Source organism: Theobroma cacao, chromosome 9 (genome assembly GCF_000208745.1).
Source record: "Theobroma cacao cultivar B97-61/B2 chromosome 9, Criollo_cocoa_genome_V2, whole genome shotgun sequence".
Lineage (NCBI taxonomy): Eukaryota > Viridiplantae > Streptophyta > Magnoliopsida > Malvales > Malvaceae > Theobroma > Theobroma cacao.
This window is the reverse complement of record NC_030858.1, coordinates 37,981,008-38,007,150: the sequence shown is the minus strand read 5'-3', so window position 1 is coordinate 38,007,150 and position 26,143 is coordinate 37,981,008. Positions and strand designations below refer to the sequence as shown.

The window sequence follows — 26,143 nt, the reverse complement described above, 5'->3', positions numbered from 1 at the left end:
GACTTCCAACAGTAGTTCAGAATTCAATTACCATCTTCTTCAGCTTTCATGTCTACCAAACTCAGAAGGATCTACAAGGTTTACCCCCGTTTGATTATAAGTGAAATTGGCTTTTACGTTTTTTTATTCTGCTGCAGTCCGTGGAAGTTTTGCTGCATTATATCATCTTCAATATCTGATAAAGACTTGCATATTTAGAAAGGTCTTGATGAATCGTCAGCATCTGAGTTCTCTCTTTTTGTAAAGAAAGTTAACTCATAGATGAGATGGCTGTTCATATCCTCACCAACTGCACTTTCTGGTATTGAAGCTGCCTCGTTAACCCACTGCAAATCCAAGTAGTGAAGCATGTGTTCAGTCCAGGAAATTCTTGTCCTGATGTGAATGTGAATCGTTGTTAGGAACTTTTGAGCTTAAGTTTTTGAAAATTACATGATTTAAACTTGGAAAATTGTTGAATTAATGATACTTTGACCCAAATCATTACAATGACTATATGGGGTTTCGTTTTGTTTTGCATAATAACAGAAACCCTGCTTCTTTCCTTACACATGTAATGTTGGGCCAGATTGCCCACCAGATTTAAAATCATTAAAACTTTTTTGTTCCAAGGCTAAGGTACTTCCCCTATTCTGACCAAAAAACAAAAAAATTTAACCGTGGGCACTGTAATAATAAAAAAATAAAACTGTGGTCTTCTCGCTGCTACACCAAGTTAGACTTTCTGAGGCAGATGCCAAATGCCAAAAAGTACCAAATAATTGACTCCATTGGCTGCATTATTAGCCGGCACTAAAATCTTCTACAGCATTGCAGGATTCTGCAGGCACGTCATCTAGGACTTTTTATCAGCTTGAAAATCTTTTATGACATGTTTGCCAAAGGCGAGAGAAGATAACTCTTTTTTCATGGTACGTTCATTATTTTTTCAACTTTCCAGCAATCTCTAAAATCGAGATAGCAGCAGAGGACAAGGAGGTGAATTCAATGGGGGGCTGAACCTGATCCAAGCAAAGGGTTTCTCGTAAATACTAGTTGCAGTTGTTTGACCCCCGTCTCTCACTCAGATCACATGATTGATTGATATGGGGCAACATCATTGACCAGAAATCAAGGGTGTGTACAAAGAACTTTTGTCTTCAACTCTGCCACAATTGCATTCAGACAGTCATAGTCTTTTGAGCCCCACATCTTGGTCATGAATTACTAATTTGTTACCAAAAGCAGCCTTTGTTCAGTCCAAATTAATGTTCACATGTTCATGGTTCATCTCAAACCTTTTTTAATGTTTTAAAAGTTCTTTTAACCAGTATAAAATCATTAAATTACAGTGAAGATTTACTGTCTGTATATAAAGAAAAGAAACAATTTTACCAAACTGTTTTTCTTGGTAAATTTACCGAGTCAGATAGTCATGTGAAGTGAGCAGTGAGTAGCGTGACGGAGGTCATGGGCTGCTCTGTATTTGGACATCATGACCAAGGATTTGATAAGTCAAAACTTATGATTGCAGCAGCAAATGATTAACGCCTAATGAAAAGCTTGTAATCAATGAATGTAACTAAAAACGATAGGTTTTAATCCTCTGGTCCAATGAGAGACTCGGAGGAAGATGATAACAAGTTTCCCAAGAAATCTATACAAAGTTTCTACAAAGTGGTGGAGAGTTTATGAACATTAACAGGCAAAGCAGACTCTTTTGTCTTTACTCAAACTTCCATCTCACTGGCGTTGGATGAGGGAAAAACCTTGCGCTCTGATCTGTTCCTGCTCAGCATTCTCTTCAAAGAGCAACCAAGGGAAGATGACAGCGTCAAGGAAGAAGACGATGCTGATAGAATATCATCATCTGCAGCAGCAGTTGGACGATTGTTTGAATCTGATAATTCAGTCAGATTGTCCAATCTAAGGTTTCCATCAATCACTCCCACCTCACGGTTCAATAAAACTCCCACACTCTCCAAAGAACTTACTTCAGAATCCGCAACCTTATCATTACTCAACACAGGAGCTCTGCAAATGGGGCAATTTGAGTGAGACTGCAGCCACATATCGATGCACTCCACATGAAAACAATGGCCGCACTTGGGTAAATTCCTCCCAACATCATCGTCCTCGAATGGGCTCAAACAGATAACACACTCTAAATTGTGCTTGTACTCTTCCATTGTGTAAACAAACAATGGAATGGATGAAATGACAGAGGAATCGAGGCCCTTTAATGGGGAGCTCCGGAAGGTAGTGTCGAACGTGAATGCATGGAAACGGTGGAATCGATCAGGGCGGAAGACGTGAGACACAGACATGGAGGAAGATCGACTTCTTTGGCGAGCTTGAGCCAAGAACCATTTGGCGTAGACGTGGAGAAGCAGGACGAAGAGGATGACAAGAAGCAAAGATATGACAGCAGCTAGCATGACATTGCCATCATAGGAGGAAATGCTGTTGAGGAGATGAGAAAATGGGTTTGTGGTGGTCTGTTCTGGAGAGTCAAGCGAAACAGACATTTTCTTTTCCCTGGATAGATGACTGCAACTGTCGCAAGGTTGAATTTTTGGAATAGCTAAAGATGAAGAGATGTGAATGTGATGGAGATGGAGATGGGACAGGCTTTTTGCAGCTATGGAAGTGGGGTTATATGGTCATTAAATGTCTGAACAAGAGCAATAAGAAAATTAATGGAATCTTCTATACATTAGGAAAACGTTTACGTGAAAGTCAAGTTGTTTGTTGGGGGATTAAATTATGGGAATTTCGCCCTTAAACATTTGCTTGTGTTAGTCAGCAATAACAGCTCTCTCTCTCTCTCTCTCTGCTTTGTAACTTAATGTTGTGATAATCTTCATATAATTTAGATTAGTCAAGTCAAAGGAGAATCCCATAATCCAAGGAGCAAATGAGAGTCGTGCCCATGGGAGAGAAAAAGGTTGAAGTGAAGGACACGTGAAGGCGACGGCAGCTGAGGAAGGGAGGAATGGGTTTGTCTTGATTCATGTGATGGGTTTTAAGGGATCCCAATGCCAAAGAGAGATCTTTCTTTTCTCACCCTTTTTAGTTTAATCACTCATTATCTCCTTTTACATTTCCACTTCCTCTTTTTCTGCTTCACATAACTGGGGAGGGGCAAAGCCAAAGAGTAGGGTCACCGGGCAGGGGGTCAGGGGTCCCATGTGAATCCAACCAGGCAGAGTGCCCTTTATGACTCACACGATAAACCTCCAGTTCACTGATGGAAACCACGACTTTGCTGTCTTCCACCCCCTTTTTTTCCTGCACGTTTCGGGCAACTTATCGAACCTTTTTGTGCTAGTAGGCTCGTGATTTCTTGACCCTAACGCCCTTGGCGGTGTACGATTCCTGCCAGGGGTGTGACAGAATGGGATCCCCCGGATTAGTCAGGCATGTAACATAGAATACTAGGGGCTTTCATGAAATTTGCTTAGAGCAGAACTTGGGTATTTTTTTAGTACTTATTGTTAAGACAGTGCCTCTGATGCTGATGTTACACTTTGACAAAGAATTGAAATATAATGAATGAAAAATCTATCTTAATGATTGGATAAAATCCATTCTCAGGATGAACCAAATTTCTTGAAGCATTCTTCCTTCAATCCATGAGTTTGTATCTTTTCTCCTGAACGCCTGTTACTCCCATTTGTATTTCTATGATAGTATGAAGTGGCACCTGCAAATCCCAACATATATCGATAAGAGTTTAATTTTATAACAAGAGTTATGATGCGAAGTCAGTATCTAAAGATGCAAAATTCTAACGATTCATCCTGCCATTTTTTAGCTTTTCCATTCCAGTAGGGAACATCAAGTAAAACCTAAAGAAGAAGCATCTCACATGCAGAGACAGAGACAGAAGAGTGATAGATCACGGTCACCCACGGTACAAATATGTCAAGACACGTCAATTTCTACTTGTCTATTAATTACCTCAATGTGAGGAATTTCTTTGAGGGGCCTATCGGCAAAATAAGCATATAATGCTCTCAATACTGCCTGCAAAATGAAACCAATAACAAATCATTCAAGATGTATAAGCACAGCATCAGAAATAGTATAAAGCAGAAGCCTGTTGCAATTAAATATAACCTGGTGAGATATCACTACAACTGGTGCTCTTTGTCGTTCAAGCTCAATAATTACAGGTTCAAGCCTGCATGAATGTGGAATGTGGAATGTGAATTGTATCGCACAAGTTAGACTACAAAATATTCTTTGCAAACAATTCAAAGTTCAGTAAATTGAGAAATTTGAGACCTTTGTATAACATCCAGGTAAGATTCTCCACGAGGATAGCGATATCTCAGCTTGTCCTTCTTGCGAGATCTATAATAAAACAAGGATATAATTATTCAAGAATACAACAAAGATGAAAGTAAAGCACAATCAAGAGAAGGATTAAAAAATCAGTGCATGCTTTTTTAATCCAACACAAGTTTTTCCATAAAGTGCCATTTAGAAGGCCAATGATAAGAAAAGCTTATTAACACCATTAAAATACAAAAGCTTTGTGCATTCAATTTTCTCAACCCACACTGAAGAGAAAAGTAGCAGGAGGGTGGTAGAGAACACTTACTCATACTCCTCTGGCCTATTCTTCTTTATTTCTTCATAAGTCATTCCATCACACACTCCAGCATTAATCTCATCGAGTGCACGCCATTGTATCTAACAAAAACGTGAAGAAGATATCTCCGTTAACATACCAATATCTCTGTTTACTTCAGCTGCCAGAATGGGCTGGAGTGTCAACAAAAGGTCTGAATAAGTTACTTTCTTATGGTTTCAAACTAACCTTGGGAAATCCAACAATTGGACTTGCTGTCAGAATTGTTCTCTGCAGGGTGCTGGTCCAAATCTAGATTACAGCAAAATCACAAAAATTATCAATACCAATTATAATGTTTAATATTGTCCATACATTTTCTATAAACACTACTTGATGAAGTGTCAATGGGTCCGCAACCTTTTAAAGTATCGAGCCCAACACAGCAAAACCCATACAATTCAAACAATTTTATTTATTAAAACCTTGATGCCAAAATGTAGGTCTTTGAGAAACCCTTACTAACACTTTGAAAAGGATTTTCTTTTCTTGAATTTTAGAACAATAATTTAGCAAGTGATACTAGCTCAAGCAGAAGAAATAACAGCCAATAGGCATATAACTCCACTGCTTAAGTCTAAAACAAGGCTTCCAAAATTAAAGAAGGACCAGGACAAGGAAGAGGGAAGCAGGGGCAAGTTTGGTGCCATTGAATTCTGAGGGATAAACTTAGTTATAGATGGAAACAATTCAACATCGACAACGACAACTGTTGGAACTTACCGAAGCAGCCCTTTCAGATTTTAGTCTCTTCTCAACAAAGTTCACAAGTTTCTTTGCATAAATTTCTCCAGTGTCGCTGTTGTAACAGGAAGCAAAATTTTCTTGTAAGTAAGACTGGAGTACAACTTAAATCGAACCAAAAAAATTTATCATATTACAGAAGACTCAAACAAAATGGCTAGAATGAAATTGAAACCACATATTATATAATGCAATCACAATCAGTAGAAAAGGCTACCTTAGTACACCGTCACCACCAATTCTGCCTCTAACGTTATCACTACTCTCTCCATGCCTGGTAAGTAATATTGGGCGAGGTGTGAGATGTGTATTAACCTGCAAATGATAATATGACATAAGTAAATATAAACATTTAACTCAAGGATCACTGGTGAAATAATAAATGCTTAGAAAGCATTAAAGATTAAGGGGCATTCAACTTCAAATGTGTTCCAAAATAACACAGGCACTTGTGATATGAGTAATCTTCAGATAAGATACATGTACATATAACAAAGGTCAACAGGTGTACAATCTGAATGCTACAAGTCTGAAGCTTCATTCTATATCTTGCAAGACATGAAGACAAGTGCAGGTGCCTGATGTTGTCAATACAATTTCACTAGGATTTGATATGTTAATCATGATTTATGCCACATAAAGAAGAAAAAGACTATTTGAGATAGACATAGGAAAAAACCCTTCCAAAGTTTTTAAAGCTCCAAGTAATAAAAAGCTCTAGTTCCTTCACCCACAAGAAGTTTTGCATCCAGTAGAACAAACAGAAGGAACTGAGAAAAGGGACTAAATAACTAGGGTTTATAATGCTGATATAATTGAAAAGATTTCCTATTGTACAACATACCAAGAAAAAGACAATTCGTCCAGGAAGATAGCCACTGATGTTGTTAACCTGAATCAAGTTAAAACATATAAATTCTTAGATCAGACTGTAAAGCAATCAAATTATCCCAGGGAATTCAAAAGGAGAGGGATAAACAGAAAACAATAAAGACTCAGGAAAGAAGAAATAATAGAGGCTTTAAGAACAAAAATTCTACTCTTAATGACAACCTACTCCGGTCATTAACAATGCAAACAAGACAACCAAATACACCAAAATACTTTCAACTAAATCTACAACAAGACAGGGACAAAATACACCATTTTATGCCCACAATAAACATTTATCCCACAGGCACATGCATGAAGGACAAAAGCCATATAAATAAAGAAGAAGAAGAATTAAACTTAACTTGTATTTGTCCACCATGCCCACTAACCATATCAATCATTTTGATATAAGACCCTTCTTCAACTGGTTCATACACCTAGAAACAAGTATTATTGTGCACCTTAGTCCAATATTGGGCATCCAAAACACAAATGCTTACCAAGAACAATTACTAAACAATTTCAGGAAATACCTTTTCATAATTAGCTAATCGATTTCTAAAGTCTCGTAATCCAGCTTCAAAATCCAGCCTGCAAAACCAGATCGATAACTAAGTACAGAAATTTTCATCTGACCAGAAGCAAAAGGTTATTAAGAAGAGCCTTACTCTTCTGCATAATCAGGACTTTGTTGAATTTTAAGGCGGATATTTCTTTCAATAATCCGTTCATCATTGCATATTGTTTCTAGAAAAATAATCTACAAACAAAAGCAAATAAAAATGTATTAGAAAATCAAAACTAGAGGTATCATTTTCCAGATGAATCTTCATACAGTCAACTGATACCAAGACATCACAGGTACATCTGTTAATCATTCTTCCAATAAAGAAAATGTAAAACAGCATATGCAGGATCATAAATCACAAACAATATAGAGTCCCCTGTTAGGCAGTGTATGCAGTTCTAACCAACCTAATTACAAAGCATTAATTATTCAGTGTCCCAAATATTTGTGCCAAGCCACATGAATACATCAAGGAGTATATTTCCTAAGTAACCTAAAAAGGTAATGAATCCTGCTCTTTGAGTATATTAGCCTTTTCTTTTCATCTGTAACATAGCATATATGCTTCACCTAATAACCATAACAGTTCAACTGGGGATATGCTTAGCTGGTTCCTCATTCTGCAATCACAGTACCTTACATTTTCCTTCAGCCATTTTCATCAGCATATTCCGTCTTCTCCTGCTACTGTTAGTTGCATCAAATATTCCAACCTACAATTTAAAGGGATTTAATAAAGAAAATTAGTCAGCAGACAAGGGAGAATACAATTGTCTCATATCAAAATCTTACCTGACCACCTTCTTGCATCCAGGCTGTCATATCATCCATTGCCAGGGCTGCTACCTAGTAGCATGTGATATATTAAAACTATGTACAAAGAAGAAGGTTAATATGGGGTTACCATTAACCAATCATCCAAATAAAAACCAAATTCATTAGTAAAAGCATCTTTTTCAATTGCAATTCCACACTTGAAGGAATGAAAAACCAGTATTGAATAGGTATTGAAATTAAATCATGTTGCCTAAAATGATTTAAATCCAGAAATTGCTTTGTATCACACAATTGCTTCAACATCACCTCTAACATTTTACGGTTCTCTTCTATGTGATTTTTATTCTTGTGGTATCAACCTGCATTTATTTCATTTAAGTAACTTGAAGATGAGCTAGGAGTTTTTATTAGATTCAGATAGAAAAGAAAAAACATCTTCAGATTTTAGTTAGCTGCTGTAGAATGCTTGTTAAAAAAGTTTATTGACCAAAATTACTTTTGATAACAAAATGAAATCCCAAATCTACAATCTTTTAAGGAACATTCATAATCAAAATTGAATTCTTTAACACTGTAATACATACCATAACATCGAAAACTCAATTGCCTCCCAATCTAAAACAAAATATGAGGGATTTCTAAATTCAGCAACACTAAGCAATTAAATATGCATTTAGTTTAGTCCATATAAAAAATTAATTAAACCACCAACATAAATGGCATTAATTTGAGCACTTGAAAAAAAAAAAACTCAATTTTAAAAGTCAAATAAAAAACAAGATTCTTCTTTGGACACTCACCTCATTACGTGCCTCCACGCCTTCAGGATTGTCAGCTCGGAAAAAGTCAGCAGTCTATAAAAGTATGCATCACCTATCAACAATCACTCCAGAAAAATGACAAATAACTTGTGCAATATTCCAATTTAATCATGAATTTATTAGAAAAAGCCAATGACCGAAAGTGAGTGTTTATTGAGTGAGTTCGTTAATCTTCAATACTCCCAGTTGATAAACTTGAACAAGGATGCTCAGATTTACCTGGTTGGTACCATGTTTGAGGCGCCGATACTGTTATGGACAAAAAAAAAAATCAAGTTACTCTTCTTTCATTTAAAACAAGTCAGAGAGCAAGGAGAGCATTCAAGGTAAAGTGTAATAACCTTGCCAACATTAAAATGCTTAGTTTCATGTCCCAACCAGCGAAGATATCTTGTAAGTTTAGCAGCAGTGAAGGTCTTTCCTCGAGCTGGCAAACCAACCTGACAGTCAAGCAACTAATTAGAACCACCTAATATCAACAACTTGAATCCATTCCTTCTTTCAAACAATTGGCAGAACTCGTCATATGGAGCTACTTCTTGAATATGAAGATGGTCAAAAATTTTAAGTCTAGATCTTACAATTTAACAACTAAATTATAGTAAAGTAGAAGAAGGATGATTAAATTTAAACTGCTGACCAATCACTTATGCAGAAGAATACCAGGACAATTGCTAGGTGTCTATCCTCCTTTGGTCCAAGCATCTGATCAGCTACAGCTGCAGCTGCTACAGCTCCAGCAGCTGCTGGCATCGAATTCTAAAACTCAAAGAAAAAGAAACAAATATAAGAATAGCACCAGCTGAGAGAGCAAATCATACTTTACTAAAAAAAGGAAATACATTTTCATACAAACCTTGGTTTCAGTGTCCAATTTAAGATCAAAACTAAAAGTAGTTGCACTAGCAGATTTGACCAGCCTTGGAGATCCAACACCCCTATCCACAAAGAGCCCCCTGTGACTATCTTGCTTTTGCAAAGGAGAAAAGGTCCCCACAGATTTTGATTCAACCATCCCAAATCCTGAATATACCTTAGAAGGATCTGGTATGACAGCCTCCATCTCCTATGAAAAAGTAGTACATTACATTAGATGCAGACTACTAAAAAGTAATGGAATGAGGTAACTTTTGAAAGCATTTCTCTGCCTAGTAAGTGTGGCATCTATATTTGCTTCCCAATCGATGGATGCATTTACCTCAATTATGCTTGCCACTACCTTTAGAATTAAGATTCTGATGCATTAAGCAATATGTAGAAAGTACACAGTGTGGAATACCAGAAAATTGTGTATTAATATCCTTAAACTGATAATATGTAAATAATCCTTTTCAAGGCCCATAACTCAGTCTAGTTTACACATTTGCAGAATGGGTTACAGAGATAAACCTTTATAGTTGCAGGTCGATCAACAGAAACCCCAGCAAGGGATAGCAATCGTGGATTTTCTGCCATGTTGGCTGCATAAACCAGACCTGAGTTCGCAGAAGTGGACGGAGCAGGCACAACATAATGCTCGAGGTCAAGCTCCAAACTAGCTGAACAGCCATTCTGCACGGTAAAACTTAGAATTTTTATGTCCAAGTACATTAACAAATATAATGCTCAAGATTCAAGGTAAAGCTCCAATTTAGCCGAAGATCTATTCAGTGTGATAAACACAGTATCTTTTATGCCCAAATACAATAAAAACCATATTGAAGTTTGGAACAATGATTTATAATAAATAATTTACACAAAAGACCATCTTGTCAATAGATATCTGTAAATTGAAAATTGGCCATTTGTCTCTTAAAATCAAAAGTTAAAGAAAAAGGGTGGCAAATAGCTAATACCCCACGACCTGACTCTGGCACTGCATCAATGCTCACATCAGGAATTCCACGAACAGTCGAAGGCCGGAGATTGTCTTGATAAGCTCTCCAACTAGCCGCAAGATCAAAGGGTGAAACCCTGTCTGCTTTAATGAACACCTGATACTCAAGAACCTCCTCATTATCTAGCTTAAATAGTGCCAGCCTTGCATCTCCTTGTAAGGTACCCCCAGTGAGCAGCCGGTTTGGACCCTCCTCAACAATACAAGGCGTGTAGCCATACTTAGGCTTCAACAGGAACTTGAAATCCAGAGTTTCTACATTTAAACACATAAAACATACAAATAAATTTAAACTCCGACAAACTAAAAGTTGCATAAATCATTTGCCAATAAAATGTTAAGATACTCTTTTAACTTCTACTTTTGAATCCAACAGAAAGCAAAAAAAAAAAAAAAAGGTAGCCAAAAAGTGAACCAAATAGAATCTATAAATTTTTGGTCAGAAACCAAAACATCTATTTCACCGACCCTAATATCTACCTTTACAAACCAAATTCTGGCGAAAAGTAAAGAAGGCATACAAAACAGTATTACATTCAACAATGCAGGGTATTATTCAACCTCAGTAAAAAATTATAAGTGAACCTCTTCTGAAATAATAAGTTAAACGATGCTCTTATTCTCCCTAACGCTCATATTCTATCAGTTTTCTCAGCAAGCAAAGAAAACATAACCAATATGGAAACCAAAAAGAATAGCCAAACTAGCACACTTTACCGTGATTAGGAGGAACTACGAAGCTCAATTCCCACATTGAAGCCGATTCGCGCTCCATTGAAAGCTATAAATATTCGAAAACAAAATTAGAAACTAAATATAATAATAATATCCACAACTTAATTCAAAATAAAGATTAAAAGATTAAATAAAAAAAATGAAGAGATTAAATACAGCTTTAGAGGAATCCCAAGAGCCAACAAGAGGAACGGAGCCATAAACATGAGGAATAAGGTCTCCTTTCTTCTTGTAGTTCTCCATCTTCAACGATACGTAAAGTTGACCGCCGGCTTGGTCAAGGCTCTCCTCTCTATCTTCCCCTCCATGCGCCCCTCCCTCTGCGTTTCTCGAAGCTCCAGTCCCCATCTTCTCCCTTTCGCCTTATTTTTCTTCCCTAAAAACAAAATTCAATTACGAAATACTAATTCGTACATAGCAGATTGCCAGTGTTTCAGAAGCTTGGTTCAGCTGCTTCCATGGCGATTCTTGGTGTGAGTTAAACAGTGAACGGAAGCATGTTCTTCGTTTCTTATTCTCTCTATTTTAGTTGGATGGATAAGACTTCGAGAGATGTAAGCTGAACGGAAAAGAGAGACGCGAATTTCTGTTTGTCTCCATTTGCACTTCATTTTCCTTTTTTCTTTTTTTCCTTTTTTTAATATTTATTTTTAGATTTGACATGAACGGGTTATCACGGCCCATTGCCACCAACCACGCTTCCCGAGATCAAAACATATTATTTACTTATTTTGAAGTGTAAAGGATAATACTTTAGATAGGGATGTTTCGTTTACTTTTGGGCCGGGGTTGGTTTGGGCCCAGGGTAACGTTTTGCTTCTCTAGTTTTTGGTGTTTAAGGTGACACCTTACTCTCGCTTTCTCCGTTTAACACGTGTGCTGCTTATCGAAGAAAGGACTGGCGTCAATGGAGAGTCCATAATGTTTCGACATGGGGCGGTTGGATTGCATGGGAGTTATCGCCTCAGGGACGTGCAGATTAGATTCTCTGTCAACTGTTTGCTGCCAGTCATCGTCTGCCACGTCATTAATGGAGAAATGAATTCTTTTTCTTTTTTTTTGCCCTTTATAATATATTCTCAGGCAGAGTAAAACGTAGCTAACTCCATTAAAAAATTTTATAATCAGATTAATTAAATACTATGAATTAATCAAAAGGTATTTAAAATTTAATTGATTAATCGAATTAATAAAAATATTGGGACTCATCATAAGCTTAAATCTACTCAAGCCTAATTTTCTTAATTTTATTTTTTCCCATGTTAATCATAAAGTAAACAAAATTAAATCATAAAATATTAACAATATTCTAAGCTTAATAATAATAAAATGTTCCAACAAACATAATTAAAAACATTAAATCAAAATAAATGACTCCAACATGGGTTATACCTCCCTATAAACTTATAATCTTAAATTGGTTAATTTTGTTAACAAAAAAAATTAAAATCGAAACCAACTTCATTAATCGACTTAATCACACTTACTCACATATTGATGGAAAAACTGAATTAATCAAATTATTTTAATTGAATTTATTTTATTAATTTTGTTAGTTCTATTTTAATCGAAAAAGTGCTTGTCTTTAACTACTAGAAATATTTATTTAATTACTTCCTTTCTAAAATATTTCAATAATGTGACGTGGCAGGTACATTTATTTACTATTAATATTTATGTGACATTTATGCTACGCATTATTAATATTTATGCGACATTTATGCTATTCAAAACTTTATAGTAGGACGTATGAAAATTACATACAAACACACTAAAGTCATATTGTCAGTTCAACAACTATCTTCGCAATAGGGAAAACAAATTAAAAAGTCGTACATGTATTGCTTTTGATGGAAATATTTAAGTGCAATTTAAAATAATTTAATGTAGCATTAGATTTCTCAATAATGTCATCTTGTTATAATTATATTATATTTAAATAGAATATTAAAATTTATGTAAGTAAATACGAACATGACATGATTAATTAAATAAATTAAAATTTTAAACACACACATATATATATTTATTATATGTGTTACGTGATAAATTTATTTAAACAAAATTAATCTGTAAACGTGTTAAACTGATTATATTATATGAATGGACACATTTCACTTGTTTAATCAATCATGTTACATAATAACTCAATTAATTAAACATGTCATGAATTAATTTATTTAAAACATGAAATTATCATGTTTTAAACATGTTTGTCAAGATACGTATTGACACGTGAAAGACACGAACTAAATTGTCAAATCCAAACTACTCTGTTTTATAAATAGGAAAATAAAAAGGATTTCGGGTTACGATGAAGCCCGCTGACTCCAAACCCGTACCCGTTCAGAATTAGGGTACGCTATAAATACCAGCCGATCAGAAGCTCCGCTCTGCAGTCTGGTAGAGTAAAAGCTTTTTCTCGCAGCGACGCCATGAGAGCCAAGGTAAGCTCTGCTCTATTTAATATCCATTTGATTTCCTTTTTATTTTCTCCGTTTCGATCTTTCATTCAAAATGAAATCGGAAAATCTAAGAATCGTTGGTGAATTCGTTGCTTTCAGTGGAAGAAGAAGCGGATGAGGAGGTTGAAAAGAAAGCGCAGAAAGATGAGGCAGAGATCTAAGTAGCTGCTGTTGCCGCTCACTCCAAGACCATTCTCCAATCTTTTTCTTTAGCTTTTGATTGTAACCCATCTTTTATTTTTGTCGACTTTTTCTTGGCATCGCATTCCAAGTTGTAATCGTACCTTTTTCTGGGTACATTTTGCTTAATTTCAATGGAGTTATCTTGAGTTGCTCTGTTTTTCTGAATTTCTAATTATTATATATCTATTGAACTTGAAATCAAATTGTATTTATATGAACAATTAAGCTTTGCAAATACTAAATAACAGTAGCAATATTTTTCTAAACAAATCATAGCCTTTTAGATAACAGTAGTAATCTTTTATTGTTTATGATTCGTGATGCTGCTGCTGATCTTCTTTAAATCTTCGAATGCCCGAATGGTCTCTGCATCAAAACCACCTGCAAACTGAATCTTAAAATGGTCGGTAAAGGATTCAAAAAACCCTTTTTAAAGAAAAAGATGAAGGTATTTTAAGTTTGTTGAGAGATTGAAGGGGGTACCTACCTGGTGAACTCTGTATGCAAATCGAACTCCTTGGAGCAGGAGACTGTTTACTTGTGAGGATTCGTTCGATTGCAGCTCTTTGGTTGTTCTTTTCATGTACTCCCTGGCTAGCCGTAATGAGCTGAATTTCAACTGCAACATTTGCAATGGAAATTTATTGTTATCTCTGATTTAATTCAACAATGCTTGCATGATGTATTTAATGTGTAAAAAAGTATACTTAAGAATGATGAATTTTCCTAGTTTTGGTACCTAGGCGGCTTTATTAGCAAGGTTAATTTCATTAATTAGACAATCCCTTGAAATGCACTTCAAGGTTGAATAAGAACATAGATGTGGACAATGGGAAAGTGTTCTTTTTTTCTTTCTTGATTCAATTTTCTGTGTTGAACCACCATGTTTTGTCCTACCTACCTGACCAATCAGTCCTGTATCCAACATCCATCCCCATGGGATCTGGAAATCTCTGTATCTCTTGCTGGTGCTGTCCCTAATCCTTTCTGTGTTGTTCACACTCTGCTCCAACCTGTAAATTTGATATTTCATCATGCAGTTAATATATACTATTGATTGAAAATAGCAAGTTATAGTAATTCAGTTTATACATGCTCGCCTGTCTTGCAATTCTTGCATCCTTCGAAGCACTGAATTAAAAGACACGCTGGGATTGACCTCAAACGATGAGACTTCAGCTTCAAGGTTCTTTAGGTCTCGGTAGCTAAAAGCAGCCTCCCTCAGAGCATCTGCTTTTCGTTCTGGCCATTGTGGGAAATGCTTCAAAACTGCCCTTTCATCAATCAAGGAAGATAGTTCCTGATCTAACCATTTCACAAATACCTCTACATCTGATATATCTTTGAAGGCTGCAGATTGCACCTCTGAGATTAAGAAATTTATAAACTCCTTTTGTTTTTCTACGTCGGATTTTATCTGTTCATTAAATAGGCATATTATTACACAAAAAAAAAAAATGTTGGTTTCAGGAATCTGAATGATAAGTTATAACTTAACTGTACTTACAGCTGAAACATATGTTGAGCGATTCTCAATTTCCCCTATCATGTTCCTAGAAAATGCAAGTACCGGAGTTGCTGCAGCATTGGTCTTGTTTTCCATGTTGGTATCTTTCCTTGTAAGAGAACGATAAAGCTCCACAACTTCTGGTACACGGCGCACTGATCTAGAGCCAGCTAAAAGCTTTGATGGCAATGGTGGTGGTGGTGGTGCTGGTACTGATGGCGTCGTAACTTTGTTCTCACTCACTTCCTTTGGAGAAGGGGAGATAAAAGAATTAGACCGTGGTGGTGGTTTTGGTACTTTTGATTGCCTTTCCTTTCTCACAGCTAATTCCTGGAAACTTGGCCTTGGATATACATTTTCTGCTTCAAGACCCTGTTCCGGAACTTTCAGGAAATCTGATGATTTCTGCAGAGATGCGTCTGCATTAGAATTGTCGATGGAGTTATGCAACTTCTTCCAGAGCATAGATTTTCTCTCATTGTCATGTGCCTTGAGGGAACTGATTTGTGCTTTAAGACGAGCTACCTCCTGTTTCAGTTCCTGGTTCTCTTTCTCCAGGGAACCATTTCTACCCAAAGCAGCCTCGAGTTCTTTCTTGAGGCGGGTGATTTGACGGAGTTCTGATTCATCATATTCAAGTGGCATTTTCCTCTCTCTTTTTTTCCGCTTTCATTCAAAAGGATGACGGGAAGAGCTTAAGCATATTGAAATTGCTGAATCCTTCTCCTTTTATTCATGCTCTGTACTTTTGAAGCAAGCTATGCTTACGTAGGCCTGAGGACTGATACTTCACAGAATACCCTTTCCTATGCTAATATTTACAATTTGAAGCAAGCAAAGAGCAGAATTCTAGCCAGGGTTGTTTTTGGGATTTGCTAACTCGTTTAGTCAGCTATGGAGATTTATTCTCTTCGCTTTTATATGACTCTGGCTGAGAGATTTTCTTGAGCTTGCTGGCAGTAAGTTCTCTACTGCAATGTAGTTGTCCTTGGCAAGCCATGTTAGGTGAGCCATTAAATTCTGGTCAAATTTACCTTAACATTCCTCTTTTCTTTTTTTTTTTATTTAATTAACTTAACATTCCTGCAGATTATATTGCAACAGTTTCTCCAATCCTGGTAGAATTCCAAGGCTTTCAGCAGGAATTTATTAGGTAAGCAGATTTTTAGGCAAAACTGCTTATTCCCATGTGTTAAACTTGATCTCCTGGAAATATATGGCCCAAAATTAGGAGTTGAGACATGACTGATTGCAAGTTGCCAACTGCCCCTTTTTTATGGCTCTTTCCCTTCCAACCCCTTTGCCATCCAAGTGTTAGCCTCCCACTGGGAAGGCTGGAATCATTGGGTCAATATGTGCTGCCCCTATATGCTATCGATCTCTTTATACTGTTTGTAGAGTTCCTTGTTGCACTGACTTGCATTTTTGCTGGAGTTTGCTTGTGAATCAAGGGTAAGAAAAAAAAGAAAGCAGGGTGAATGAGGACGGTGAAGGATGCTGACAGTGCAAAAATTAAAGAAAAAGAAAAAAGCACTGATTATTACAGCTTACCAGAATAAGATCTCCAGCTTTACTTTTATTCTCTCTTCTTTTGTCTTTCTTTCTTTATTTATTTATATATATATATATATATATATATTTTTCCTTTACTTAAATCTATACACATGCTTCTGTATTGCTTTTAGACAAAGTTGGGGCTATGAGGGTTTATTCTTTGAGGTCATAGCTTTCTTCTATTTTTGCTTGGTATGTCCAGACATGCTTAATCTCCAATGCTGGAATGAAGTTCCTATTGTTACGTCAATACGGAAAAGGTTATTACTGTAATTAATTACCAATATAATGACTAATTATTCAGGTGGGGAAAGAGAATATGTGAATTGGCAAAGTTTTGTTTTCAGGGGGTGGTTGAATCAGATGTATAGAGTCACTTGATGTTATAATTTCAGTAAAGAACATTAGAGCCAATTAGGCTCAGGTTGCTCCTTTTTCATCTCTTTATTCTTCTGCAAGCTTTTTAAAGACTTGGAAGTTGGCTGTAGAACTTGAAAGTTTCTAGTAGGCTGCAGCTGGCACCAAGACTTCATGGGGGTCTACTGCAAAGATAACAGGTCAGCTTTACTTGCTGCGGGGGACCCAAATTTCAACACGGTCCGTGCTTCCATGGCCATCTTTAGGTCATAAATGTATTCCCTGGTAGCCAGGGAACCTTGCTAAACTCTCAGAGGGGGAAGAAAATGCAGAAAAAAGGAGTGGCATATGCCCGGAGACAAGGGGAATATGAGACTTGAGACCATTCATTGAGACAGTTTGCTACATGCAACTATAGGATGATGGTGAAATCCCAGACATGAATGATTATGTGTAGAAGCAAGCCTACCCCATGAGCCAATCATAATATAGAATCCATACTGAGTTTAATTTGACTAGAACAACTTAGCTGGCCAGGAGATCCAGAATTTCTTAACTGCAACTGTAGAAATACTTGCATCATACACCAGAAAAGTCATAATATTCCTTCAATTCACAATTTTCCCTGAATGCACGAGTATCTTTAGACGCTTGATATTCAAGGAATTACTTACTTGCTTTTTTATTACTAATGAAGATTTCTTACTTTAATTGCAAGACCTAAACCAAAACCAGGGCAGCATCAATCAGTCATTATTAATGGTAATTTAAATAATCCGTTTCTAGTGGACTATGTTGTTCACAACAGTTCCAAGGCACACTGAAAAAACATGAAGAAGCTTCGGATTCTTTCATAAATATTAAGAAAAGCAGATAGGACATCAAAATCCGACTTTGAACATTCTTGCGATGCACATAATAAATAGAATAAATTCTAAATTCTGCAAGGTGCTCTTTATCGAAAATCCTGATCAGTTTCTCTATTGAGGATTTGGGGGGCGGCTATTTGCAGCTGAGACCCTGGATCCCCATTCGAGCAGCTCTTTGCTCGTATCATCCTTGTGAACAATGACTTCTATAAAGCACAAGCAATCTTTCTTCTCATCTGTGGCTTTCTCAATTGCTTCGATGAGCTCCTCTTCACAGTGAACCTAGAAAGACAGAAGAAAAAAAGGTCCTGACAATTAGTTTCAACATACAGCAGACAAACATGGATGTGAATGATTGAACATATCTAACCTTTGCTGTCCAGCAGTTTCCTTCACCATTGTGAATAGCATCAACTAATCCAGTGTAGTTCCAATTCTTGATAACATTGTAAGGTCCATCATGGATCTCAACTTCAATGGTGTAGCCACCATTGTTAATTAGGAATATGATACTCTTTTGTTCACATCGCAGCATGGTTGATATGTCTTGTGCAGTCACCTGCCAAGAACAATGTTAACATTGACACTGGAAATCAACATTACAGGGCCTTTGTGTATAGGAAAAAATGAGTTGGAAATGAAGAAAACTAGTTTCATGATTGATTACTGTAGACAGCCGAAATATCCACACTAACCTGGAAGCTTCCATCGCCAATGCAAGCTATCACACGCTTGTCTGGTACAGACTGCGCATATCCGAGAGTTGCTCCAACAGACCACCCAATTGAACCATACTGCATCTGAAATTCGTACCTGGAACACCAACTTTAGTTCTCTTAGTTATATTTGTTAAACAAGCATCAAAAACTAAGCAGCTAGAGCATTTCTTCCTTTGTACTCACCCACATCCTTCTGGTAGTTTCAGCTTCTGGCAGTTAAACCAGGAATCTCCTGTCTCAGCAATCACAGCTGTGTTACTTGAAAGCATCCTTTGTATATGGTGAAAGAGGATATTGACCCTCAAAGGATCTTGAGGGTCACATTTGAGAGGAACACCGTCTGGGATGAATATACGATGATAGTTCTCATAAGCAGTTGTGTTGCATTTAAGCCTTTTTGCTAGTGCTTGGAGAAAGTCCTTCATTAGGACACACCCGAAAGCCGGTCCATTAGCAATAACTACGCGATCAGGCTGCACAATGATGGCCTTCTCCCTCTTAAGGAGGAGAGAGTACCCAACAGAACTGTAGTCACTAAAGATTGGCCCGGTAAATAAGTAAGCATCAGCAGACTCCACAATTTCAGCGCAGAAAGCTGTGCCTACAGCACCCCAGTAAGTTCCAATAAAGTGAGGGTGCTGTTCTGGCACTAATCCTTTCGCTGATGGCATCACAGCAACCGGATATCCACAAGCATCAGCCAGTTCAACAAAGGCCTCACAGGCCTTCGCTACTCGGAGTTTTGGCCCTGCTACCATGACTGGCTTCACTGCCTTATTCAAAAAGGCGGCAGTTGCCTCCACGGCAGCTTCTAGACCCATCCTATTGCTCAACCTGCAACAACAATTCAAACGCTTTTATAGAATGTCTAAAAAGCGGACAGTTGGAAATCAGAAACCATTTCATTGGCTTCAAGAAGTAAAAATAAAAACTCTACCTAGGTGATAGAGAAAATGGAATGGGGTCTCTAATGAAAGTTGCATGAGGAATTGCAGCCAAATTACAACTTATGCTGATGTATACAGGCTTACTCTCCTTCAGAGCAGTAGAAATAGCTCTATCAATCTGTTCATGCGCATCTTCCAAGTTATTGACCACAGCCTAGAATTAAACCGAAAACCAACATGATCAGATCAGTACATGAAAGCCATTTAGCTTGGGCCAAACTAGAAAAAAGGCAATATCCGATTTAACTGCATAACAACTTAATTATCAATGGTGCCATCTGACCAGAAAAGAATATGAATTGATCCCGGATAACATATGAGTAAATGTTTTAAAAATAAAACATTTGAAAATCTTGAACAAATTCAAGAATGTCGCGTACCTGATAGCAAGTGACAGTTTGGAAGCACCTTAGCTCTTGGCTGAAATCTGGTAAACCGATGGTATGATGGAGGATCCTGTTAGTCCCATAATCATTTGTGTTGGGTCCTCCAACAATGCAAATAACAGGAAGATTCTCGCTGTAAGCACCGGCAATGGCGTTGATTATGCTGAGGCCACCAACAGTAAACGTGACAACACATGCACCAACCCCACGAGCCCTGGCGTATCCGTCAGCAGCATAGCCAGCATTGAGCTCATTGCAGCACCCAATGTTTTTGAGCCCTGGCTCAGCAATAAGGTGATCAAGAAGAGTCAGGTTAAAGTCACCAGGCACAGAAAAGACATCTTTAACTCCTATTTCGACAAGCCGGTGAGCCAGGTGGCGCCCCAGGGTGGCATCCGAGGAGACAGCGGAAGGAGCATGGGAGTCTTGGATTGAAGCTGAACCATTTTGGGGTGGGCAGCCTAGTATGCTGTTTGCAGGTTTGCATGAATCCAGCTGAGAACCAATGTTGGTATCCATGTCGGATCAACAAAACAAACAAGAAAAAATGTTAACAGATTCTGGAGAGGTTCACGTGGGGTTTGCTTGATCAAGAGATTGAGCGGGAGAAAAAAATGGATCTTTGAATGAAGACAGTGAAATGAAAAACAAAGAAGGATTGGTGGTGAGAGTGTTGATTAAGGAATGGAGTATATTTATAGGAGGTTAAACGAAAATTAAGGGGTAGCTTTCTCGGAGAAGACCCATACCTCTTACATATATGGTAATTACGTATGCTCCAAGAGTCAGGAAAAAGAAAGTCATTATAATTTGTAACTACTTAGAATCTTTCAATTTATTTATTATCCCATTACAGTAATTCATCAGGTGAGTAAGGTGTCCAATCTGTTTGATTGCAAATATATTCCTATCAACTTATTTTGATCGAGTTCATGCAAACAAAAGTAGCAAACTCCCATTGACAGATTTACAGAGAAATTAACTATGAACAAGGAGGGAACTGAGACCGAGGCAGAGCTAGCTTAAACCGACACAAAGGGCAGGTGTTTTTCCTGATCTTGAGCCATGGATCAATGCAGGAGCAATGATTCAATCTTTATCTCAACATCCCGTCCATCATCAGCAATAAGCACATTTTCTCCACGTCCTCTCGTTCTTGAAGTGAAGAATATATGCTTGCCCATCTTGGTGAACGTAAATCCATGAATACGATGCAGAACAAGGCCTGGTTTTGATGGTTGGGAAGGTAACGATAGGTACATTGACATAAAGCATCAGCAATTTGTTTAAATCTTGTCAATGGGAATGAGAATTCTTGACATGAAAGAAGCATGTTGAACATGGTGTGCAGGCCTGATCATTGGATAACACAACATTTGCTTGCAACGCAGAATCTATTCTCGATCACCTTATATTTCATGATGAACTTAATATAATTTACATTCATGAAGATGAAAATTTGCAGTTCTACGTAATCACATTACTTATCAAATCGAAAGAACCAATACTTTTCAAGAAATCAGATTATATACCTGACAGTCAAATGTTAGTCACAACACAAAGACATATAAACATTTACAAGCAAGAGAGAAAAACCATACCATGTGAACATGATGATCTCAGATTGGCAAACAAGAGAACATAACTATTGAAGAGCTTTTTGTTTTATGCTTGTCATCCTAATTGTGTAAGACAAACTCTTTATGTTAGGGTTAGCAGTTTTTACTCCCTCTGTTTGCTCACATGTAAGTGTCCTTCTCTTGGGATAATGTTCATTTACTCTTATTTTGAAGTTAGACATAATAAACCATACCAACTTCTAGCAAAGAAGTATGAGGCACATTCAGTACCACATCAGGTTCTCTGCAATTCTTGCTCAGAAAGGAATATACGACATTTATGGCGAATTTCTTGAGAATGGAAGATGATTTCTTTGCCTTTGCATAAGAATGGCCTAAAATAAAAGTAACCCCAGATTCTTTGGCTCTCAATATCTGCAGAGACTCTTCCTTCAGGGGAGAACTTCCCGAATGCTCCATACCAGTTTTTGTCTCTAAAATATCACAACAAGACTGCTCCATAATATTGTTATCCTTGAACTTTGAATCTGTTAAGGTGTGATCTTGAGCATAAAAAATTTTAATATCCAAGTTTCGCAACTCTCCACATGGTATAGAAGTTGGTTTCAGAGTACTATCTTCTTCTGCTTCCACAAATTGTACTATCCCTGATACCAATCTGTTTTCGAAATCATAGTTTTCTTGCTGCAGATCTTTGTAACCATACCTGATGATGCACCGGAACATGCAATACTCCTTCGGACCTACCCTACTAATGACCAACCGTTCTTTTTCACTAATGTATGGAACTTGGATAGATTTGACGCAAACAAAAACCAGCACCTGATGGAATGCAGGTAAGTTTGTGACAAAGTGTCCAAAAACAGCTGGAACACCTGTTACCAGATTAGTGTAAATAAGACCAATCCCAGGGACCCTTACCATGCCAAGGCTAGGACCTAAAGCCACTATCCTATTCATTGAAACCTTGTTCTCCACATCAAATTCGTGCTTCTTAGTCATTCCATAGTTCCATATATACATTATAGCCATAAAGATGAAAGCAAGCACTAATGGAATCCAACCCCCTTCCGGAACCTTGTAAACAGATGCTGAGATGTAAAGCAATTCCATTGATCCAAAAATCACTAAGAATGCAACTGCACTAGCTATCCTTTGCTTCCAGACGATTATCATCACTAACGCCATCAAACAGGTTGTCACAAACATTACTGTAGTCACTGCCAGACCTACAAACCCATCAAAACAATAGAAGTTCATTTGTGCACCCTAAGATTAGTGAACAATACTTATACATTTAATCAATGGCTGAAATCTATACCATATGCATGACCCATCATGTTGGTGTCTCTCAATCCTATTGTCACAGCTAAACAGAGGCACATTAATATCCAGTTGACCTCTGGAATGTATATCTGCCCATATATTTTGCTTGAAGTATGAATGATTTTTACGTAGGGAAAGCAATTCAGTGCACAGCACTGGCTTATAACGGAGAACGTAGCTGATATTACGGCTTGACTTCCAACAACAGCAGCAAAAGTGGCCACAACGAATACTGGCCAAAAAACAGCTTCTGCATGAAAAAGAGAAAAAGTCATTATGGGAAGCAAAGCATGTTGTTTTCAATTTCATACTTAGTTTAGCTCTTGCCTGGTATGGCTTTATAGAAGCTTCTCTGGATATCTTCGTGGTGCTTAGAGAGGAAAGCAGCTTCACCCATATATGCAAGAACCAAACAGGGATATACCAGAAATGTGAAGGCTACCTGGGATGTGAATGGCAGGTGCTAGAGCTCATTAGATTAAGTTTGAAAGAAGCCAGAAACAAGGCATGCTGAGTAATTAACAGTTGGAGCCTGACGTATCAACTGGAATTTAAAGTTTACCCTTATTGACAATGAAGAGAAATGGCCCAAATCAGCAAACATTGTCTCTACACCTGAGACAATATGGAAAATATGTTTGTTTCAACTTTCAAGGATTCTGTTCTGAAGCAAGTAAACCATACGAATTGCCTGGAGGTACCTGTGATTGAAAGAACCACTCCTCCTAATGAGATCCATCCTTCCGTGCCTGTGCTCTTAAGGAACTTCAACATGTAAACTGGAGAAAGTGCATGAAATATGTGTGGATTCCATCTAAATATGTTATATATTCCAATGCTGCTTATACACAGAAGCCATGCTGCGACAATTGGAGCAAACATGAAAGCAACCCTGTGTGTTCCATGATGCTGAAGTGAGAATAGCCCCACAATGATGACACATGAGATCAAAACAACGTAATCTGGAAGAAAAGAAAACATGAACAATAACAGATTGTGATTGTTTTACAAATTACATATATAAGCACAGTAACTAAGAGGTGGACATACTCTCATGGAGTGCTGTGATCTTCAGTTTGACTCCTGAAACTGCTGAAAGAACTGAAAGGAGGAATTTAAACAAATCTCTGTAAAAATATCCATAAACTGCTCTGGTTTAGAAATCAAACTATTAGGAGCTACTATCAACTACTACCGACACAGAGATAAAAAACTGAGAGAGAACCAGATAAAAGATAGTAACCGAGCCAGCATTTACCCACAATACTTCCAATTCTTACAGGCAAGAAACTGATGTACACTAAATTGAGAGAGTAAGCATACGCCATTAAGCATGCAGTAATCATGGTTCTTTTCTTCTAATCTTTAACTTCTCAGGTCAAAGCTACAGCTTCGTGATATCTATAAGGATGCAGTTCAATTTATTCTAATTTAAGTCAGAAAAATTAGAAGTAACGTTACCTGTTATGATGTGCATTTTTGTCCCTATTTAATTGTTATTCAAAATGAAGTAAATTCAGGAGATACAGAGGCTAGGTACACCCAGCTACCTGATATTGTAGGTGTGAGTACTCCATCACCAATCGTCATACAGGTTCCCAGAATAACAAAAATGAACAACCCTTTACGAAATCTAGGATGTTTCTCAAAGAATGACTTCAAAGCAGAGCTCTGCCATGTCTCCATGGATCCATGTGTTGCATATGCAGACAACGTTTCATCTGTGGCTTGTTGATTTGGTAGAATGCTTAGGCTCCCGTGCCGGCACAGCAGAGAATACAATGCAAAGGTACCACCTGAATAACAATTCAAGATCTGAATTGGTCTACAAAATCATTTGGGAAGCTTGGAGGGACAAAACTCAATCATGTCTTTTTATCACAAATTATGAGGAATCTGAGAGCTTACCTTCACCATTATCGTCGGCTGACATCACAATCAAGATATATTTAAAGAGAGCAATGAAAGTAAATGTCCAGAAGATAAAGGAAAGCACGCCATAAATCTCCTCATCATTCTCATGGAGGCTCAACTTCCCTGAGAAGGTGGTCTTGTAAACATAGAGAGGAGAGGTGCTGAGGTCACCGTAGACAACTCCAAGGCTTTGATAAGCTAAAGTAACCACGGTCATGCAAGAAGCCTTCCTCAAGTTCTGACCCAGAAAACCAAAATCTATCAAATTTTCAACCCCCCCTCGCCAATAAAACCAGTAGAAAGATAAACGAGACAAGCAGTATTATCAAAAATTAGCTTCCTGCATTGAATCTGGGAGTCCATAAAATTCATAACTTCATTCTGCCTCAGGCTGACAGCACTTCCTTGGACACCTTTCAAGGTGTAGTTTTAGTGTACAATAAAGCTTAATATGACATCCTCTATTTTCCCAAGCAATGCAATGGAATAACTCACAGGTTCAATTCTCTAAATTTTTCCAAAACTAGTGCAACACAGAGACACAGAAAACCAAAAACCCAACTCAAACTTAGGGAGAAATGTGTAAACATGAGCAAGTAAGCAGCTTCTGTCCTTCCATTAGATTCCCATTTCCTAATTTTCAAACCCCCCCCCCCCCACTTTATCTTATACAGAAGCATTTTCACTAATCATTCATCAAAGAGAGCAAGCTCCGGGAAATGACTATCACTCACAAGCTCAAGGGAACCAAGTCTATAAAACACCAGAGACAGACAAGAAACAGAAAAGATAATAACTGCATCACATTTCCTGACCCTTTTTGGATAAGAAAGACTTAAGTAGAACACTAACATGTGAAGATAGCAGTGGCTAGGATTCATGGTGAAATGAAAAAAAGTTTGTACCTGTTGTGATATTCCCTGTTCTAGAAACTCTTCTGATGGATTATTCATGGCTGTGAAAGAGACAGAAGGGGAGAGGAAGGTAGAACGAAGGAGGTCAAATTTTGATTAGAAGAGCAGCAAAACCTTTGAAAGAGAATATAAAGAGGAAGAGAATTAGAGAGAATGTAGGAAGTAAACAGTAAGTAGTGAAGAGGCAAGTGATGTGTGCGTCCAAAGAAGTTGCAAAACGCATTCAATGCTCCTTATTCCTCTTACTATTTTATAGTAGTTCTACTTATATCAGTCCAAGCTTTAACAATTGTCCTGATAGAGTAATAATCATAAGAAAACTTAACCCAGAATCTCAAGACAAATTATCCTACTCCTATATCTTTTACTCTGAATCATTGGCATTTTCCTGCAATTCTTTTATCCTACTA

The 26,143-nt window shown here is 37.4% G+C and overlaps 5 protein-coding genes and 2 long non-coding RNA genes across 12 annotated transcripts; 2 read left to right on the top strand and 5 right to left on the bottom strand.

Moving 5' to 3' along the window:
- LOC18590983 (RING-H2 finger protein ATL63) lies at nt 1,524–2,912 on the bottom strand. The gene has a single exon (XM_007016859.2). The coding sequence runs from the start codon at nt 2,505–2,507 to the stop codon at nt 1,710–1,712; it is 798 nt and encodes a 265-aa protein (XP_007016921.1). The 5' UTR covers nt 2,508–2,912; the 3' UTR covers nt 1,524–1,709.
- LOC18590982 (6-phosphofructo-2-kinase/fructose-2,6-bisphosphatase) lies at nt 3,425–11,623 on the bottom strand. Its single transcript, XM_007016857.2, has 23 exons — nt 11,169–11,623; nt 10,995–11,058; nt 10,237–10,532; nt 9,791–9,952; nt 9,258–9,467; nt 9,065–9,160; nt 8,743–8,841; nt 8,621–8,650; nt 8,381–8,434; nt 7,596–7,649; nt 7,439–7,516; nt 6,904–6,995; nt 6,769–6,826; nt 6,598–6,672; nt 6,207–6,254; nt 5,580–5,677; nt 5,342–5,417; nt 4,808–4,870; nt 4,589–4,680; nt 4,270–4,338; nt 4,102–4,165; nt 3,943–4,008; nt 3,425–3,685 (listed from the first exon to the last, which is right to left on the bottom strand). The coding sequence occupies exons 1-23, from the start codon at nt 11,358–11,360 to the stop codon at nt 3,608–3,610; spliced, it is 2,214 nt and encodes a 737-aa protein (XP_007016919.2). The 5' UTR covers nt 11,361–11,623; the 3' UTR covers nt 3,425–3,607.
- On the top strand, nt 13,331–13,825 carry LOC18590981. The gene is made up of 2 exons (XR_001929184.1): nt 13,331–13,459; nt 13,577–13,825. It is a non-coding gene; the product is annotated as an uncharacterized LOC18590981 (long non-coding RNA).
- On the bottom strand, nt 13,843–15,907 carry LOC18590980 (protein CHUP1, chloroplastic). Of its 6 annotated transcripts, none has more exons than XM_018126634.1 (5): nt 15,159–15,907; nt 14,761–15,077; nt 14,562–14,673; nt 14,144–14,279; nt 13,843–14,041 (listed from the first exon to the last, which is right to left on the bottom strand). In XM_018126634.1, the coding sequence occupies exons 1-5, from the start codon at nt 15,810–15,812 to the stop codon at nt 13,962–13,964; spliced, it is 1,299 nt and encodes a 432-aa protein (XP_017982123.1). In that variant the 5' UTR covers nt 15,813–15,907; the 3' UTR covers nt 13,843–13,961. The 6 variants fall into 6 exon arrangements, with proteins under 6 accessions (XP_017982123.1, XP_017982125.1, XP_017982124.1 ...); XM_018126636.1 differs by having other exon boundaries at nt 13,843–14,026; nt 14,148–14,279; XM_018126635.1 differs by having other exon boundaries at nt 14,148–14,279; nt 15,159–15,906.
- LOC18590979 lies at nt 16,134–16,746 on the top strand. Its single transcript, XR_001929388.1, has 2 exons — nt 16,134–16,172; nt 16,257–16,746. It is a non-coding gene; the product is annotated as an uncharacterized LOC18590979 (long non-coding RNA).
- LOC18590978 (pyruvate decarboxylase 2) lies at nt 17,910–20,607 on the bottom strand. The gene is made up of 6 exons (XM_007016848.2): nt 19,994–20,607; nt 19,604–19,767; nt 18,850–19,500; nt 18,643–18,760; nt 18,318–18,506; nt 17,910–18,229 (listed from the first exon to the last, which is right to left on the bottom strand). The coding sequence occupies exons 1-6, from the start codon at nt 20,516–20,518 to the stop codon at nt 18,059–18,061; spliced, it is 1,818 nt and encodes a 605-aa protein (XP_007016910.2). The 5' UTR covers nt 20,519–20,607; the 3' UTR covers nt 17,910–18,058.
- LOC18590977 (potassium transporter 1) lies at nt 21,375–26,107 on the bottom strand. Its single transcript, XM_018128420.1, has 9 exons — nt 25,725–26,107; nt 24,814–25,057; nt 24,456–24,701; nt 23,956–24,006; nt 23,607–23,867; nt 23,468–23,520; nt 23,233–23,347; nt 22,901–23,155; nt 21,375–22,808 (listed from the first exon to the last, which is right to left on the bottom strand). The coding sequence occupies exons 1-9, from the start codon at nt 25,770–25,772 to the stop codon at nt 21,793–21,795; spliced, it is 2,289 nt and encodes a 762-aa protein (XP_017983909.1). The 5' UTR covers nt 25,773–26,107; the 3' UTR covers nt 21,375–21,792.